This window comes from Carlito syrichta, unplaced genomic scaffold (assembly GCF_000164805.1).
Source record: "Carlito syrichta isolate Samal-C Ts95f unplaced genomic scaffold, Tarsius_syrichta-2.0.1 Scaffold302558, whole genome shotgun sequence".
NCBI lineage: Eukaryota > Metazoa > Chordata > Mammalia > Primates > Tarsiidae > Carlito > Carlito syrichta.
In genome coordinates, this window is record NW_007246654.1 from 381,374 (window position 1) to 398,616 (window position 17,243).

General features: G+C 49.7%; 1 protein-coding gene across 2 annotated transcripts in view; it reads right to left on the minus strand.

Annotated features, from left to right (window-relative positions):
* Positions 1-17,243, minus strand: part of MGLL (monoglyceride lipase) — a 129,217-nt gene that overhangs the window by 87,942 nt on the left and 24,032 nt on the right. For both annotated transcript variants that reach the window (XM_008056854.1, XM_021711750.1), the window contains exon 3: positions 1,221-1,327. In XM_008056854.1, the coding sequence (XP_008055045.1) occupies positions 1,221-1,327 (107 nt within the window). The remainder of the gene's footprint in view (positions 1-1,220; positions 1,328-17,243) is intronic.

Sequence of the window (17,243 nt, forward strand, 5' to 3'; positions counted from 1 at the left end):
CTGAATCTGGGCCAGGATGATAGAATCTTACATTGAAGCTGTGAAGAAAGCACCATGTTCAGCCACAGGGAATTCTTCACTTAAAGGCTGTTCGGTAAAGAAAGAACTAAACTAGGAGACTCCCAGCCATGGAGAATGCCACAAACATGATTCAGAAACTACATACTGACTCAGGCAATGAACACTGCATTTTAGTGGCTGACGTGGATTTTGTTACGTGACAAAGAATCAAAGACTCAACCTGGGTGTGTGTGTGTGTTTGTATGTGTATGAGTGCGTGTATGTATGTGTGTATTATATATGTGTGCATGTGTAAGTGTGTATAGTGTATGTGTGTGCCTGTGTATATGTATATAGGTGTATGGGTGTATGTGGATGCTTGTGTGTTGTGTGTGCATGTGTATGTATGAATGTGTATACATGTGTGTGCATATGCATATGTATGCATATATGTATATGCGTAAGCATACACGTGTGTTCGTGTACACACGTGCACATGCATGTGTGTGCCCATGTGCATGTGTTATGTGGATGTATATGTGTGTGCATGTATGTATGTGTGGATATATGTGTACAAGTGCATGTGAGTATATGCATGTGTATATGTGTATATACGTGCATGAGTGTGTTTATGTGTACGTGTGTATAAGTATATGCATGTGTGTGCTCATGTGTATGTGTATATGTGTGTGCATCTATGTATACATATATGTGCATACATATCTATGTATAAGTGTGTGTGTGTATGTATGTATGTGTTTGGCGCTTTCTTGTAACCAATATGGCCTGTTGAGACTTTACTAGTCTCCTGCTTCGAAACACTTTGTGAGCCTCTTGTGGTTAAACTGGAGTTTAAACTGTACTTGAGCTGACTGCACGGCATCCATTTGAAGACACTTGTGAGAAAACCAGGGCCCATTTTGAGAGACTGCACTTTATACATGCAGGAGAGGGTTCTTTGGCCTGGGGCAAGTTCCCATATAAACACGTCCCACTTGTTTTTTCAGTGGAATTCTCTGATCCACTTGCATTCAATCGCAGACTCAACAGAACCTGTTGCCCAGACATACATCTCGTTTGCATTACTACGTCTTTTTAGTTAGAAACATCGGTGGAGAACAGAATAACTGAAAAGGACAATGACGGAGGTGAGCTGGACTAGAAAGGGAGCTCTCCGCAGTATCAGGCTCCAGCCAGCTCGACAGCACCGGGGCACTCACCGTGGTCATGGGCGAACACCAGCAGATCCAGTCCAATCAGCATCTGAGCCAGCTCTTCATAGCGGCCACAGTGCTCTCCAGCTCCATGAGACACAAAGACGAGGGCCCTGGAGGGACAAGAGGGAGCCTGTTAGGAAGGCAAGGCCCAGACTGCTTGGCTGTCACAAGAGGGGCTGCTTGTTGAAATGGGGATCCACGTCAGGCAGAAGGGAGTCCTGGCTCTCCCTGTTCTCAGGCGAAGCGCCCTTCCCGCGAAGTTTCCTTGCTTCACCTGTAAAACTGCAAGACTAGGATCTCCTTCCAGGATGCTCTGAGGATCACATGATCTAATTAATGCCATGCCTCAGGCGGCATGCAGCAGCCAGACCGTCTACCAGTGTGGGTCCCCCCTAGGGGGTGAATGAGGGGGCATTTAGGAACCTAAACATTTAGGTTCCTACTTTCGAATTGTCAAGACTTGTGTTCTTAGCAGAAGACCCATGGGGAGCCGGGTCCCCTGCAGGCAAGGAGTAATGCTGTGAGTGATACCCACCAATGGCTGCTGCTGATGGTGATGTGGAAAGGGACACAGAGGAGGAGGAGGAAGGGAGGGGGAGGAGGAGGGAGAGGAGGAGGAGGAGGGGAACAGCGGCCACCTTACTGAGCTTTACTATGTGTCAGTTCCTCTATTCACTTCACATAACAAGACTTCTAATCCCCCAATCATTGTATGCTTTATTTTTGTTACAGATGAGAGTGAAATTCATAGAAGTTAAGTAACTTGCCTGGGTCACACAGCAAGCTGGTAAAACATCAATCAGAGTATGTCACCCCTGGCTTTTGGGTCTTAAGAGGCTGCCATAATGTCAGGACAGACATTGCTGTGAAGAGGGCCCCTACCATCCCATCCAGGGCAGCCCCTCCCCGGGCCCGGGTTCCACCCCGGGTTTAATTGACCTGGGCTTGGAAAAGCTCCCCAGTGACTCTGATGTACACCCAAGGTGGAGAAGCATCGGCTGTTATCACAGCGTTAGGCTCAGACAGTTACGCTGGTCTGACACCAGCTGACACCCCTGTTCTGGTTATTTACTTGCTGGCTGGCTTTCTGGCTTCCCTCCACCTTGAGTTCGGCTCTTGGAGGGCAGGACCCCAGAGCTGCACCCAGCCTAGCGGCACTGAGCAGGGGCCAGTGAATATGCACTGAGTAAATAAACACCTCGCTCAAAAGCCTGCTTTCTTCTATGACTCTTCTCTGCCAAGCTGTATAAGGACAGAACAGCACCAGTTTGTTTGATCATGCTACATACTGTATTGTGAATATCACTCAAAGAACCAGCATTAGCCTCATTTTCCAAATCACCTTTGGCATCAGTCCTCTCTGCCCTTTCTCTAAAAACACAAGAGAAATATTTCTCACCCTCTTCATTGCGCTAACCACCTCCACTTGATCAGGCATCAATTTGAGAAAATCACACCTGCCCACTTGACATTTCTGGGGTCAGCTGATGGGATTTCTTTCCTGTGTTTTCCTCAGCTACTGAGCAGCATGGCTGGAACCTCTAACTAGCCATCATCTTCCATCTTCAAAAGAGGCTACGCTTCCAGAAAGGATGGTTCAAGTGCTTTAACATCCTTTGGGAACGCGGCAGCTGCTGGAATAATCCAGCCCACAGTTGATACAGACAGACAAGTGATCGGGCTGGATCATGCAAGTTGTCAACCTCTCTCCACAGCCAGGGGCCACCCAGCAGAGGAGGACTTCAGGAGTTCAGTTAGCAATCAAAGAAATGGCACAAGGCATTTTCATCGTGCCTGGACTTGCCTGTCAACAGAATCCACCCCCAAGTCCACATGTGGAAAAATACTTGTTCTCTTACGCTTCAGAAATTCCTTCTGATCCAGTGTTTCTCAATTTTGGCCACACATTGGAATCCTCTGGGGAGCTTTCAAAAACTCTGAGGCCTGGGTTCCACCCCTGGTTTAATTGACCTGGGCTTGGAAAAGCTCCCCAGTGGCTCTGATGTACACCCAAAGTGGAGAAGAATCTGCTGTAATCACAGCATTAGGCTCAGACAGTTATGCTGCTCAGAGACTACATAGTACTTAACAGTGGCGGGAATGCAGCCACTGTGGAAACTTACCACCATACTGGAGCTGCTAATTTCCCTGGGGGACATGCTGGGTAGATCACGGGTTCTATCCAGAGGTGTGGCAGCCTCGGGAGCTTGCCTTCCTTCTGGAAAGGAGCTGAGCAACATGGCCATCCCACTGCAGGTGGTGGAGGCCGCCACAGCCATTCTCTCCACATAGTACTCACAGGTTTGGTCTCCCAGCTGCCCCCCACCTCCATGCCCGTCTCCAGCCCTGGTCAGCATCCTTAGAGCCACACTCCAACACTTGGATTCATTCTGCTCTTCAGCTTCTGCTGCAGTCAGTGGATTCCTCCTTAGTCCCTGGATTCAGATCCTGTCTGGACCCCAATTCAGATAAATCAGCCTCCCCTTCCTGCCGGCTCGCCACATTTACTTGGTCCCTGGACCTCAGTCTGTTTTGCAAAATGTGTCCCATGAAGTGAAATGGAATCATGTTAAGCCTTCTGCCTTAAACCCTGCAGAGGCTTACCCAGTGCAACAGAATGAAGTTGGTCTGCCTCGGAAGTGCCCCGTCACCCCCCACTTCTCCATCCTGTTCCCGGGTTCCAAAGCCTCCTTTCTGGGGCCCAGATGTGCCCATCAGGGGTGTACTGCTAAATGTTTAACAACTGGGAGTGTTTAACAGCCAGTGTGTATCACTTGCCAGTTCCCAGGGTGTAAATGTTCTAGCCATGACTGGTATCGAGCTGTCAACGTGACATCATGAAAATCGAGTTGAGAGGGATGGGCATGGTTGGCTCTCATGGGATGGTTCCAGCCAGCTCCAGCAACCACTGGCAAGCACATTCCAACTCAGAGCCTCTGGCACCAGCTGAGGCTTCTGCTGGAGACCCTGGCCCCCCACCCAATCTCTGCATACCGGCTTGGTCTGTCATGTGGGTCTCTCACTGAGGGAGGTCTTTTCTGACCACCGGACCTGAAGCAGTCTCTTCAGCACTCATCACTATTTAAAATTACTTCTCCACCGCCATGTTTTCTTTGCCTCCCCCCTCACTAGAATGTGTTCTGTGAGGGCTGAGGTCTTGTCTGTCTTGGTCACTGCTAAATCCCCAGCTAAGAAACAGGTTTCTGCAAAGTGGGAGCTGAGTGAGGGTGGACTGATGGACTGGGTGACCCCCACCAGGTCTGCAGTTCCCAGACTTGGAGCTCCAGCCCAGGGGAGGGAATCTCCTGGAAGCCCGCCTGTGCTGCATTTCTGAGTCAGGCTGCAATCCGGTTTCTCTCTGCTATGCCCCATCCTCTGTCAGCACAGCCCCCTCCCTCCCTACACACCTGCCGTAGGTGGAGCCGCCATCACCCCTCCCCCAAACTTCCTCTCTTCAGTCCTCCTTCCCATCCTGGCCTTTCAGCTTCTCGCCTTGTGGCCGTGAACGTAACTGGCGATGTCCTGAGCTATGTGTGTTCATGTCTGTCCCTTTGGGTAAAGGGACAGCCCCCAGCTCCAGGCTTTCTGAGGAAACTTCTGTATTCACCACTGGGTGTGTGCTGTTCGCTACTCGGAAGCTTCTCTTCTGGGGTTTCCCAAGACATTGTGGTCAAATTTCTGCTCTGAAAAGAAGAGCACCGAGAAACCAAGGTGTAGAGCAGATGCACATCCCGTGGCAGAGGGGTTGTGAACAGAGGGCAAACTGAAGCCAGAATAACCTGGTTTGATGACCGGTGTGACCACATGGGACCCTGGGCAGGTCGCTGGCAGCCCTGAGCCTGCCTCCTCAGCATTAATGTGGAAAGGAAGCCACCTGGGCCCCACGGATTGGCAGTGACCGTGGCTCCTACTGTCCTTCAGCTAGGTCTAGACGTATGATTGAGAGCTCGTACATGCCAAGGCCCGAGGCACAAAGATGAGCAAACACTGTTGTCCCTTACTGTACACAGTCCATAGCTGCTCGGCAGGGAACCTACACATGAGCAAAGAGGGTCGACGGGTGGGAGAGCCCCCCCGATGCAGACTTGAGGGGCTGGCCGGGGAAGGCCCCTCGAGTGTTTAACCTGAGAACCAAAGTCCATGGCAGATGAGAGCGGCCCTGTGCAGGGGCCTGCAGAGACGCACAAGCATGCCTCCTCCAGGCATGGAAGGAAGCTGAGAGCCGAAAGCATAGCGTGGAGGAGGAGGGGCATGAGACATGTGCCCCAGGCCTGGGGCGACGTCAGGAAGCTGGGTGCGTTCCTCCAGCAGAGCGGTGGAACCCAGGGCGGTGACTGGGTCTGACGTTATAACAGCTTTGTGAGGATCGCAGGGCTGCCGTGAACAGAGTGGGGACACAGGGAATGATATCTGTCCCAGAGCAGACACAGCCCTGAGCAGGTGCCAAGGAAAGGGGTTCATTCCCCTCCTTCCTCCTCTCACATTCCACAGCTTCGACAAAGAGCAGCAGCGGAAAATCAGCAGTGCCATTTATGCAGACAAGGCAATACCCACAGCAGCAAAAATTAGGTTGCAGAGGAGGCTGGCGAAGATCTTTTTCCTGGAACTTCTTGAACGGCTGCAGCCAGTTGGGAGCCAGTCGTTCAGGGAGAAGGCAATGACTGTGGGAGGGGGCCCAGCCCAGAAGCAGATGGCCTGCCTGGCATCCCGCCCCGGGAGGTGGGGCAGCTCCCAATGAAGCCTACACAGTCCTCGAGATGAACAAGCCGCAGAGCCTCAAAGAATGTATAAACCAGGGCCTGGTTATCCTCACCACCAAAAAATTCCTTCTCCATTTTTTCCCTAATTCGGTCATTGCTTAAGTGACGTAGCCTCTCCAGGCCTCATTTTGCCCACCTGTAGAGCGGGGATCGTCCCCACCCCACTGACCTCAGGCAGCCACATTGCAAGGTAAGTTCTGGGGCTTGCCCAGCACGGCGAAAGCCCTCTGTGACCGTCCGCCCTGAAGCCCTTTTCTCTGATGGCACAGGCGGGCCACTTGCAGTGGGGAGGCCGGGGTTTAAGTTCCAGCCCTCCCGTGAGCTGGCTCCTAGGTCTCCGCCTGTGACATGGGGATACCGGCGCCTCCTCCCGTGATGACATGAGCTAATGTATGTGGAGGTGTGCTGAAGGCCTGTGCTGTTCCTCTTTCAGGCTATGCCTCAGTGGCCATCCATCCTGCCTGGCTCACCCTTCTGATGAGGAAGAGGATTCAGGACCAGGGACAACGCTCATTCTCCTCAGTCAGGTGGGCCTGGGTGGGCTGCTTGGGATCACACCAGCAGCCACCACAGACTTGAAAGACAGAAACTGGCATGGAGATGAGAAGGATTCACCTCCACCGAAGAGCCCCACCTGGTCCCTACAGGATTCTGGACTTGGCTGGGCTCCGCTCAGCCTCCACCTTCTCATCTGCAGAGTGGGACACCAGCGCCTCCCTCAGAAGGCCGCAGGGAGGAGTCAGTGGACAGTGTCCCTGAAGCACATGGCACAGCCTGGCACCGAGTGGAAAACGCAGGCCTCCTGCCTGCCTGCCCCTTTCCAAGCAATGCCAGGCTTTCTTAAAGCAAGAACTGAATGCACAGCTGAGCAAACGCCCTGCTCATTTTACTAGGAAAGAATACGGAAAATTCAGGTTTTGGTGGAGGAAATATAAGGTCAGAGGGACATGGTGCCAGTTCCTTCTACTAGGCAGCTGGGGATGACACCGGACCTGGGGGAAGAGAGGCTTCAGGGTCACAAGCGCCACTGACCCCTGGAAGGTCCTTGATGAAGGTAAGGGGTGGAGGGTATCTGGCAGCCTCTCCTGGGGCAGGACGTGTCCTGAGTTCTTGCTTACTTCCAGAGCATCCTGCTCACTCGGCTGGGTCCCTCACTTCTACCAAGCTCCTTCCTGCCAAATTTTATGACTTTAACAAAATTCACATGGCAGACAAAAAATCTGCCATGGGGCCTAGGTGTGGGACTGTGAGAGTGAGTTGGATCCCTTTTCTGTAACTAAAGCAGGAGCATGATGGGCTCTGTGGAAATCCAAATTTAACTTTTGTCCCTTCCTCTTTAAGGGTTCCAGGAGGACTCTTATTCCTCCCTTGCTCTGGCGGGGCTCCCACAGCAGGAACAGCGCACGGCGGGGGGACAAAAATAGAATAGGACCTGTGAAGGGGTCTAAAATTTCCTAGAGGAAACTAGAAATAGACTTCTCCCTTGTAAGACTGATCAATAATATCTGCCTCACAGAGTCTCTGTGAGGATTGATTGAGAGAATTTATGGAAAATAACCCAGCAGGATGCCTGGTACAGAGTCAGGCGTTAAACAACAGCCAAGGCTAGCAGCGGACAGTGGCTCTGGCCATGTATTGGCCTAGAGATGTCATTGCAAGTTAACTCATTTCACCCTGTGAAGTGGCGACCGTTAAGTTTCCTATTTTACAAGTGAGGAAAGTAAGGTTCTGACAGGCAAAACGGCCTTCCTGAGGTCACACAGCAAGTTGGCTTTGAACTCAGCAGAATTTCGACTCAGCCAGGTTGGCTTGCGAGTCTAGCTTCTTGACCACTGTGCAACTAAGTCACGAGAAGGAACTACCACGTAACGGTCACGTCCTTCCCCAAAGCCCCCTGGCCCAGACCAGCTTAGCCCTCCAGCCTCCTTCCCCAGGTCCGCCCCTCTCCCACCCTATTCTAACCACAGAGAAGAACATCAGGTTCCTTAGCATGCCACCTGTCCGTGCCCCCGTGGCTGGGCACAGGCCTGACTCTTCCCCTCTGTGAACCCTGCGGTCCTTTCAGGCGTCCCACACCGCATTGGGTGCTCCCTCCTGGGGGCCCTGCCTCGCTCTGTTCATGGCGCTTGTCTCCAGCATTCATCACAATTGAGCGTAAGTAGCCTGGGTGTCCTTTGAGGACAGAGATTATGTTTTATTCATTTATCCTGGTGTCCTGTCCCTAGCAGCTAGCACTGCCTCTGCTCCAGGAATGCCAGATGAATGAATGAGTGAATGAGCTGGATCAGAGATGGGAGAGACAACAGTGGGCTGGAACAGCCAAAAGAGCATTCCTGGGGGCCTGCAGGCCACTCCTGCAATGCCCCAACAGTTTTGGAAGCTTCTAGTTCCCCATCTTAAGTGGCTTTTGGTTTTGCCTGGCTGGAGAAGCTTTTGTCGCCTGCAACCGAACCCAGTTGATGCAAACGTTCCCATGGAGAGGTTGGAACTCTAGCAGATCCAAAGGAAGAGGAGAGTAGGGCGAAGGGGGCACCGGCCAAGGCTGTTTGGGGTGGGGGAGGAGGTGGTGGGACGCCACAGGGTCTCAAGGTGAGGCCCTGAGAAACGAGGGTGGCCTGGAGGAGACTTGGCATGAGCAAATGCTCAGCCGCAGGGGTGGGAGAAACCCCATATGCAGGAAGTGAACTGTGGACCCCTCACCCCCACCACCCCGCCGGGGCTCAGAGACTTTGAAAGCTCTGGGCTGGTATGTGACAAGGCAGGGAGACCCATCTACAGCTGGAAGGGAAATGTGAGGTTTGGGGAACACAACAGGGATTAAACTAATCGTCCCTGAAACCCAACCCAATCTTAGTTTTTTTGTAAGAGGCAGATCTTCAACAGAGGCATTTTCTAAGAAGAAAACAAAGGATAACCATAAAAAACCAAAACCACAGCAAAAATTCCCGTAAGCATTTTGGATACAACTCAAAACCCAGAAGAGTTTTGCAACCAGCATATTTTTCCTCAAATGCTGCTGTCCATTCCTAAGTTATAGGTTTTTATTATCCTACATACACTATGAAACAGAATGCCTTGCTTAGGCCAAGATTGAGCATTCAGTAAAGATCACTAAAAGCATGCAATCTGACAATCACCTTGATGAATAATAAAAGCGCTCACTTGTTAAGGAACAGTGTCCTGCAGGCTGGGCCCTGGAGTCAGATTCCTTGGACTTGAATCCTGGATCTGCCCCTCACTTGGTGCAGGCCCTAGACAAGTGACTCAACCTTTCTGTCTGTCTCTTCATCCACAAAGGGGGTACTGATGTGAGGACTGCATCAATAATAGGAGAAACACGGGTCCAGCGCACAGCACTAACGAGTGCCCAGTTCACAGGAGCATACATCATCTCCCCAGGAGTGATCTACAGTGATCTAATTTTACAAATAAGAAATCGGGCACAGAGATGTTAAGTATGTATCAAAATTACACACATGTCGAGCTAGGAGGGAGAAAACTGACTTGAAGACTCTCTGTCATAACCAGTACACTACATTGCCTCCCAAGGACAATTTAGCCCCACTGTGATCTCATGGCAATGGCAGAAAAGGGGCTCTTTGTGTTCCTAAGAGGTAAAGGAGGCAGTGCTGGATCCCGAATGGCTTCTGTTGGAGAGGGAGTCTTCAGAGAGGACATCAGAGGCCTCCAAAGTGACTGGAGACCACCTGCCGAAGTTCTGCTTCGATTCTACAATCCTGAAATAAATCCACTGTTATTCCTTTCTTCCTGTGTTCATCCATCAATTGTTTACGAACAGATTAGGTGCCAAGTCACCTCAGGATCCTAAGATGAAAGGGAGTCACTTCCAATGCCCGTTGGGGGTGGGGGGCGGTCATGGGAAGCAATTTCTCTGCGCTGCTATTTTCCCCTTAGCACACAGCCTCCCAGCTCCACCCCGCCTGCAACCCCTTGCCTCTCCCCATCAGGTTGAATGCCTGGCTCTCTAGTTCCGAACTCCTACTCAGGCCCAGCCGGCCTGCCCACTTCCTGAAGGAAGGAGCCAGAATCCTTCTGCACACACTGCCCCTCCCACTAGTTGCCTGCTGGCATGTGAACCTGCTCTGATGAATCCCAGGGTGCAGCCAGCCCCCGTGGAACGAGGCCCAATCCTCCATGCTGCTCCTGTCCCACTGGAGACTGCTGCCGAGCTTGCGGCATGCCTCACGCCCCTGCCCCAAATGCATACTCAGTTGGGGTATGGCTGGCCGAGGGTCTGGAGAGGCTTCCTCTTCCACTGATGGTGCAAATGCCCTGCTGAATCAAAGTGCTCCCAGAGAAGTGAGCAAAAGCGAAAACGCCTGAGTCCAACTCCCAAATACTCCACATACGGAGCTTTACCTTTTATTGTGAGCTTTCTTCAGATCACGGAAAGATAAGAATCCTAGAAGAGTGTGGAAACTTATTCTGGACACCCCTTCTGCCTGGAGTACTAGAGGGCCACCTGCTTCCTCCCCCCCCCCACCTTTCCATTATCTTTTCCCATTTGCCTTTGAGCCATCTGATTTCAAAGCACTCTAAAAAGATTCTGCAGCCATCAGGGTGCTCATGCCCTAGCCATGGTTCACACTTCATGTCCTGATGTTTCCAAATGGTTGCAATTGGTTGCACTTGTGTTTACATGGGGAGTATCTGTGCATCTCTTAGCTACCTCTCCATGCAAAAGGGAAGCCATCCTTACGTACTGAGCTAGATGCTTTACATACATCATGCTGGTGAATGAATGAACTTGATCATATCACCCCAGCTTCCTCCAAGAACTAGAAAGCAAGACACAAGTCTCAACGTGCGCCATTTCTTCCAACTTCAGGCTCTTGAGGCCAGGAGCTTCTTCCCTACCTTTTATGGAAATTCTTTGTGTCACAGCTGGCTCCGTTTGCTCTCATTCTGCCCTCTAAAGCAAGGAGGAGCATGGGTTCCGCTCCTTTCGTTGTAGCAAGCCCGTGCCCAGAGACCACTCACTAAGTCCAAATCTAGACACCCAGATCTATCTCTCCAGAAATCTACATCTGTCAGTCTGGCTTTAAGATGCTTGTGTTAAATCAACCCTTTCACTTCACTTTTTCTCTTCCTGATCAACACAACACTGTTATGGACCATAAACACGTATCTCTAAGATCTGATGGAAAGAGATTGGAGAAAAACCAGAATAACGGAAAAGGGGCAAGCTTTCAAACCCAGCTCTGCCTAGGTTTGAAACCTGTCTTCATTATTTAAGAAAGCCACTCACAGCTCCAGGTGCCTTGCTTGGAAAACTTGGAGTAATAATCCTTTCCTTGCAGAGCTGTTTTGGAGATCAAACAACAATGTTCTCGAAATGTCCAGCATTGTGCCTGTCACCTGGCACCTGCCTGGTGAATGCCAGTTCCTGCTCTTGGCTTCCTTTGGCCTCTGTGCCTGTCAGAGCTTCGTAAGTCAGACCACCTGAGAACATGCAAAGGAATGCTCGTACTTGGACAGACTGCTCCCTGTTAGTCACACAGCAGGTCACCTCCTGGTTTTCTGGCCTGTGTTTTGGGTTTCAAACACATCTGGCTCCCATGAGGCAGGCACACATGTGCCAGAAAACTGACTGGGCCCACTGCTACAAGGGACCAGGACTTGAAATGTATTTACTCGGGAGCAATGATGTTCATTGTCAGGCTACCTAAGTCCGAAGGAATTCTCCATTCCCTTGGCTGCAAGCCAGATGGAGCCCTTCCCAGTTCCAACATGCAAACTACAATGGCTCCCACCAGAAAAATAAAGCAACCCGAGTGGAACAGGCACGCGGCAGAGTGACAGCCGCCCGGGGCCTCCACTGGCTCAGCAGTGCCCAGGCCACATTCAGGTCTCACTCAACAACCTACTCGAGTCTACGGAGAGGCAGAGAAGGGTCTGGCTTGGCAGAATTGTACAATCTGGAAGTTTAAAAATCCCCACTTGGCATAACTCCTAATAAGCTAAAACACTAGAAAAATAGGGTGTGTGTGTGTGTGTGTGTGTGTGTGTGTGTGTGTGTGTGTGTGCGCGCGCGCGCGTGTGTATGTGTGATGGGTTATAACAAGTATAGTTTTATTCTAAGAATGATCACGGGCATTGGACTAAGGGCTCTCTATGTACAATCTCAGCCCCTTCACTGGAGAAGCTCTAGATTCCATGGAATCTTTCCAGATGTCAGCTGATTCCCTCTTCATAAGTGCCTGTTCTTATTTTACAGAAGCCAAGTCTTCTTGAATGGTGGTGGAAGACATGGGAACATTTCTAAGCGTCTTAAAGTAAGACTCTCCAGTAAGATGATCTAGGACACCTCAGAAGGGCTGTGCAGCCTTGCAGATTCCTGGTGGGTTTTCATCTGCTGCTCCTCCTTTCAGAAGAAGGTTAGAGTTTGTCTAGTATTAGAAGTTGAGGAGGTGGTCATGAGGGTTGCTGCTCAAACTTTTCTGCCCAGATAAAGCAAAAGGTTTAGAACTATGCTGAATAGCTACTTAAAAGTTATGCTGAGGAGGAGTAATTAATGTTTCTGGTGAATTTATGAAGTGAAAAAAAGCATGCCACCAAAGCTCTATATATGTAACATTTAAAAATGCACACACCCACTCACATACATAATTTGTGTATGCTTGAAAAAGGAATATAGGTCATTGCAGAAAAATAGAAAACATGCAGATAAGCACAAAGAAAAAAGATTAAATCCAGCCACGATCTTAATACCCAGTGATAACCTTTATGAGCATTATGATATATTTCTTGCTTTTTTTTTTTTTTTAGTTGGAGTCTCATTCTGTCACCCAGACTGGAGTGCAGTGGCTGCTCCCGGCCACCGCAGCCTCGACCCGCTGGACTCCAGCAATCCTTCTGCCTCAGCCTTCCAAGTAGCTGGAACTACAGGCGCGCACTACCATGCCTAGCTAATTTTTTGATTTATTGTAGAGATGAGGTCTCACCAAGTTGCCTAGGCGGGTCTCGAACCCACGGGCTCAGGCAATTCACTCACCTCAGCCTCCCAAGGCATGGGATTACAGGCTGAGCCACCGAGCCTGGCTATGATGTATTTCTTTCCAGGCTCTTCCTTTCCATACACATTAACATTTGTTTTTAAATACTCATAATTCACTTATAATTGTATTTTATGTTTCATTTTGTATCCTGTTTTTGTGTCCTTAACATCCTTCCTTGAACATTTTCCCATGGGAATGGCACTATCACCTACCTGAAGAATTGTTGTGAGGGCAAATGGAGAGAACATTGGGAAAAAAACCCAACATAGCACCCAGCACCTGGGAGGTAGCTAGGAAACGATTAGGTTATAAAAATGTGGCACTTGGGATGTTCTTCCCCTTCCTGAACCCAAAGTAGACATTACTAATCAATCTCAGCTCCCTTTTCTGCAGAACCCAGGAAGCCTCTGAGCCCTTTCAGCACCAACTCTAGACAGTCACATACTGTGTTCCTACACTGGGCCTTGGTTTTGAAAAGACTAATTCTGAGAAGCTTCAATTCATAATTTCCCTGTAGGACTATATTACTATTGCAATTCATAGAGATTCAATCATTTAGTATACAATGAATCTGCAGTCGGATTTTCATATTTAGTTTGGGTCTTCACTACTAAAAAGCACTGTGGAACCCATGCATTAGGGTTGCCAAATTTAGGGTTTGACTTTAAAACCTCTGGTTAGGTATCCAATAGATAAAAAAACCTTCTCCTGGTATGATTAGCAGCAGGGCAGAATTTGATTTGAGATCATTCCATCTTGATTCCTGGACCATCAGGATACAAGAATGCTATCACACAACCCTCAAAACAGTGATATACTGCAACCAATGGGGCCCTGTGGTGAGTGTCATAAGATGTTTAGAACTGTCCACTCTTCTGAGCACTGAACCTCAGCAAAGCTCTCCCAGCATAAGAATAATTAAATTCCAAAGTAGGCCTACCCTAAAGTTATTCAACTAGAAAATTACAAGCCACAGCAAAGATGTATTTCCATACAAATGTGCAAAAGCAAATCCAGCATCAACCAGCCTGAAATTGAGGGGGACAGACAGCTTGATGCATTTTACCACCTAATTTACCATGCTGCTAACATCTCTCTTTGGGTTCTTAGCACATTCCCCTGGGCCACTGCAATGCCTGCCTTACCTAGCCTGCTAAGCTGAGAGGTTCTGGGAGGCTGATGCCTTACATGCCCTGCGGAGCTTTGTGAGAGGCCTGCAATCCAATTCGCTGGTGTGCCTGAGGCAGGGGTGGCAGAGGAGAAGACAAGCAGTCCTCAGGTACAGGAGGCCATGTTGTGCCATGCACACGTCTGTCACTGTTGTCTGCATGACTATGTGACATCATACCTCTAGCCCTCACCATCCTTTCCTTTGTTTCCTTGGAGAAGACCTGTCCTCTGAGTGGAGAACGCTCTCCACTCAGCTGCCAGGACATTCTATGTGACTGCCCCTGAGAAGACCCATGCACAGTGAAGCAAGGCTGGCTTAGCCCACAGCCTGGTTTTTTGCAGGCAAAGAAAAATATCCCCAAGATGAACAAGAGGACCATGTTTCTTAAGCACCATTTCCTCTTGACCTGTCAAGACTCAGTCTAGTCTTGCTCTGAGCTCCGCCAGTTTTCTGAGCTGGAAGGTCCCTGGAAACAGAAATCCGGGGAAAAAAGGTGGACCTCTAGGATAATCCTTTTATTATGGTCATCTGTAGTTCCTTTTTTATATGCCTAAGACATATCCTGAATGTCGCTAGCTTCCTAAAATATTCTGGTTCAGAAAAACAACATAAAATCAGAATTCTTTACATGGCATGGGAGGACCATGCTTTTGTCTCCAACCCCGCCCAGGTCAATGTCATCCAGAGCTGCAAGGGTTGTGTAACATCTCATTGGGAAACAGGCAAATGCATTAAAAAGTACAAACAATTTATCTGTGCAGGTTCAATAATCACAACAAGTGGACATCAGCTGAATAAACAGAACACATTGCTGGTGCCTGACAAACACGGTACACATCTCCCTCACTCCACAGGAATAACACCCATCTGTCTGGAGTTTTATGATCATCACTTCCTTGCTTTTCTTCATAGTTTAACCACCTATGTGTGTAGGTGAGCAATAACCTGTTTGGTGTCACCTGTGTTCGGACTTTTATATCAATATACTCATCCTAATGGCTTTTCTGAGTCTTGTTTCTTTTGCTTAATATGCTCTGGGGACTTATCTGCATCACTACGTGTAGCAATAGGTGTATTTTCACTACCATACAGTATTCCACTGTAAGAAAATTCTATGATTTGTTTCTCTGTCATCCTCTTGATTGACATTGAGATTATTTCTGGTTGGGCATGTTGCAATTTGTACTTCTGTGGATGTGTCTCCTGTATTTGTCTCCTGGTGCTCAGGGCAAGAGTTTCTCTCCGATGTATACAGGTGGTAGTTGGATCACTGGAAAGGGCATGAAGATTACCAGGTGTTACCAGGTCATGGCAAATTGTTTTCCAGAGAGGTTGGGGCAATTTATACCCCTGCCAAGAGTGGATGAGCATTCCTTTGCCCCACATCTGCACCAACACTGTAATGTTAGACTTCTTCAACTCCGCCAACCAAAGGGGTGTGAAACAGGAGCGTGCCATGGTTCTAGTTCCCATTCCCCTGATTCTTGATGATGCTGAGCATCTTCTCACACATCCATGATCCTCTGGGCTGTGCTGCCTGACACCGCCATGATCATCAGGGACTCTCGGCCTGGAGCACCCTTTCTCCCTTCTCTGCCTGGCAAGCTCCTGCTTCTTCTGCAACACCAGCGGGACCTTCTGGGTGACACTGTCCTTCCAATTCTCCCAGCCAGAACTAGTTCCTCTTGTCTCTCGGTTCCTACAAGCTTGGGCTTGGCTGTGTCACTGTTCCTAGTTTCTCTGGGCTGGAATAACCTGCTTCCTTGTTGTTCCTGCCAGCAGAAGACAGTCTTCTTAGCTTTCCCTCATTCACATCACTCAGAACAGTGCCTGGCTCAGTATGTTCACTGACTGATCTCATCAGGTTTAGAGAAATATGTACTTTTTCCAGCAGAGAGTAGCTTAGGTGGGAAGAAAGTTTGAGTTTAGATTAAAAAAAAAAAAAAAAAAAAAAAAAGGACGGGCCCAGACACCTCCCAGCTCCCTCTGCACCAGACTAGCCCACAAGTGAACTATTGGGGTGCCGTCAAACAGGCAGCACATCTCTGGGGTTTCGCCTTCGATTGTCAGCCTCCTGCCTTGCTCCGAGCCACAGTCCTGGGGCTTCTAAGTGCCTGATGTGGGCCCCACCTGTTTTCACTTCCATGACCTGTGCCTGTCCTCCTGCAGACTGTCCCTGGACTCTGGGCTCTAGGACTTCTTCCCCAGACGAGCCCTTCATCGAGTCCTCACGGCTCTTGTGTTTGTTCTTTCTGTTCCCTCTGCTACCACCCCCGGCCCTCATTACCCCAGGCCTGAACCATTACAACAGCCTCCTAACTCAACACCCTGTCCCCAGCCTCTCCCACTCAAATCTGTGCTCAACAAACACCATCTTCCTATTGTGTCAACAGCCAAAAGTTGCCAACAGCTCTGCTCGTGCATCTTACCCGTTCTCCCCACACCTTTGCTGAGGCCTCTCCAGCACCAAAGACAAGTCACTCTTCCCATTCCCCTCACATGTCTGGACGTTTCCCATCACGAGAAGGCTCAGCTCGGTGGCCTTCCCAGAATGCCCTGGTCAGGGAATCCGCAATGAGCTGGGACTGCGGATGACACGGCCAAGCTGGGAAACACCAGAGGTAAACTAAGGGCAGGGCAGGCAGGAGGTGAACAGGAGGCGAGTCTTGTAGCCAGAATTCCCATGATGAAGTGAGGACTTGAAGGAGCCAAACACCAAGGGCCAGGGCGGGGGGCACCTGCCCAGCATCTCAAAGTCTACGGACTTATCGTCCTCCCAACAGCACATTCTTGGGCCATCATGAAATATGCAGTGCAAACTGTCAGGGACCAAGCGCACTAAAGAAGCCAGAGGGGAAGGAAACTCAAACCTAGGAAGTATCCACTTGCCCTGAAGACTAACCCATTATCTCAGTGAATCCTCCTAACAGCCCTCATTTATGGATGACGAAACTGATGCTCTAAGAGGCCAGCGAGGTTATTTGTTAGTAGTCAGAGCAGCCAGAACTAGAATTTGGACTCACCACACCAAATCTGGGCTTAGAATCTGTGCTCTGCCCATTCTATCACACTACCT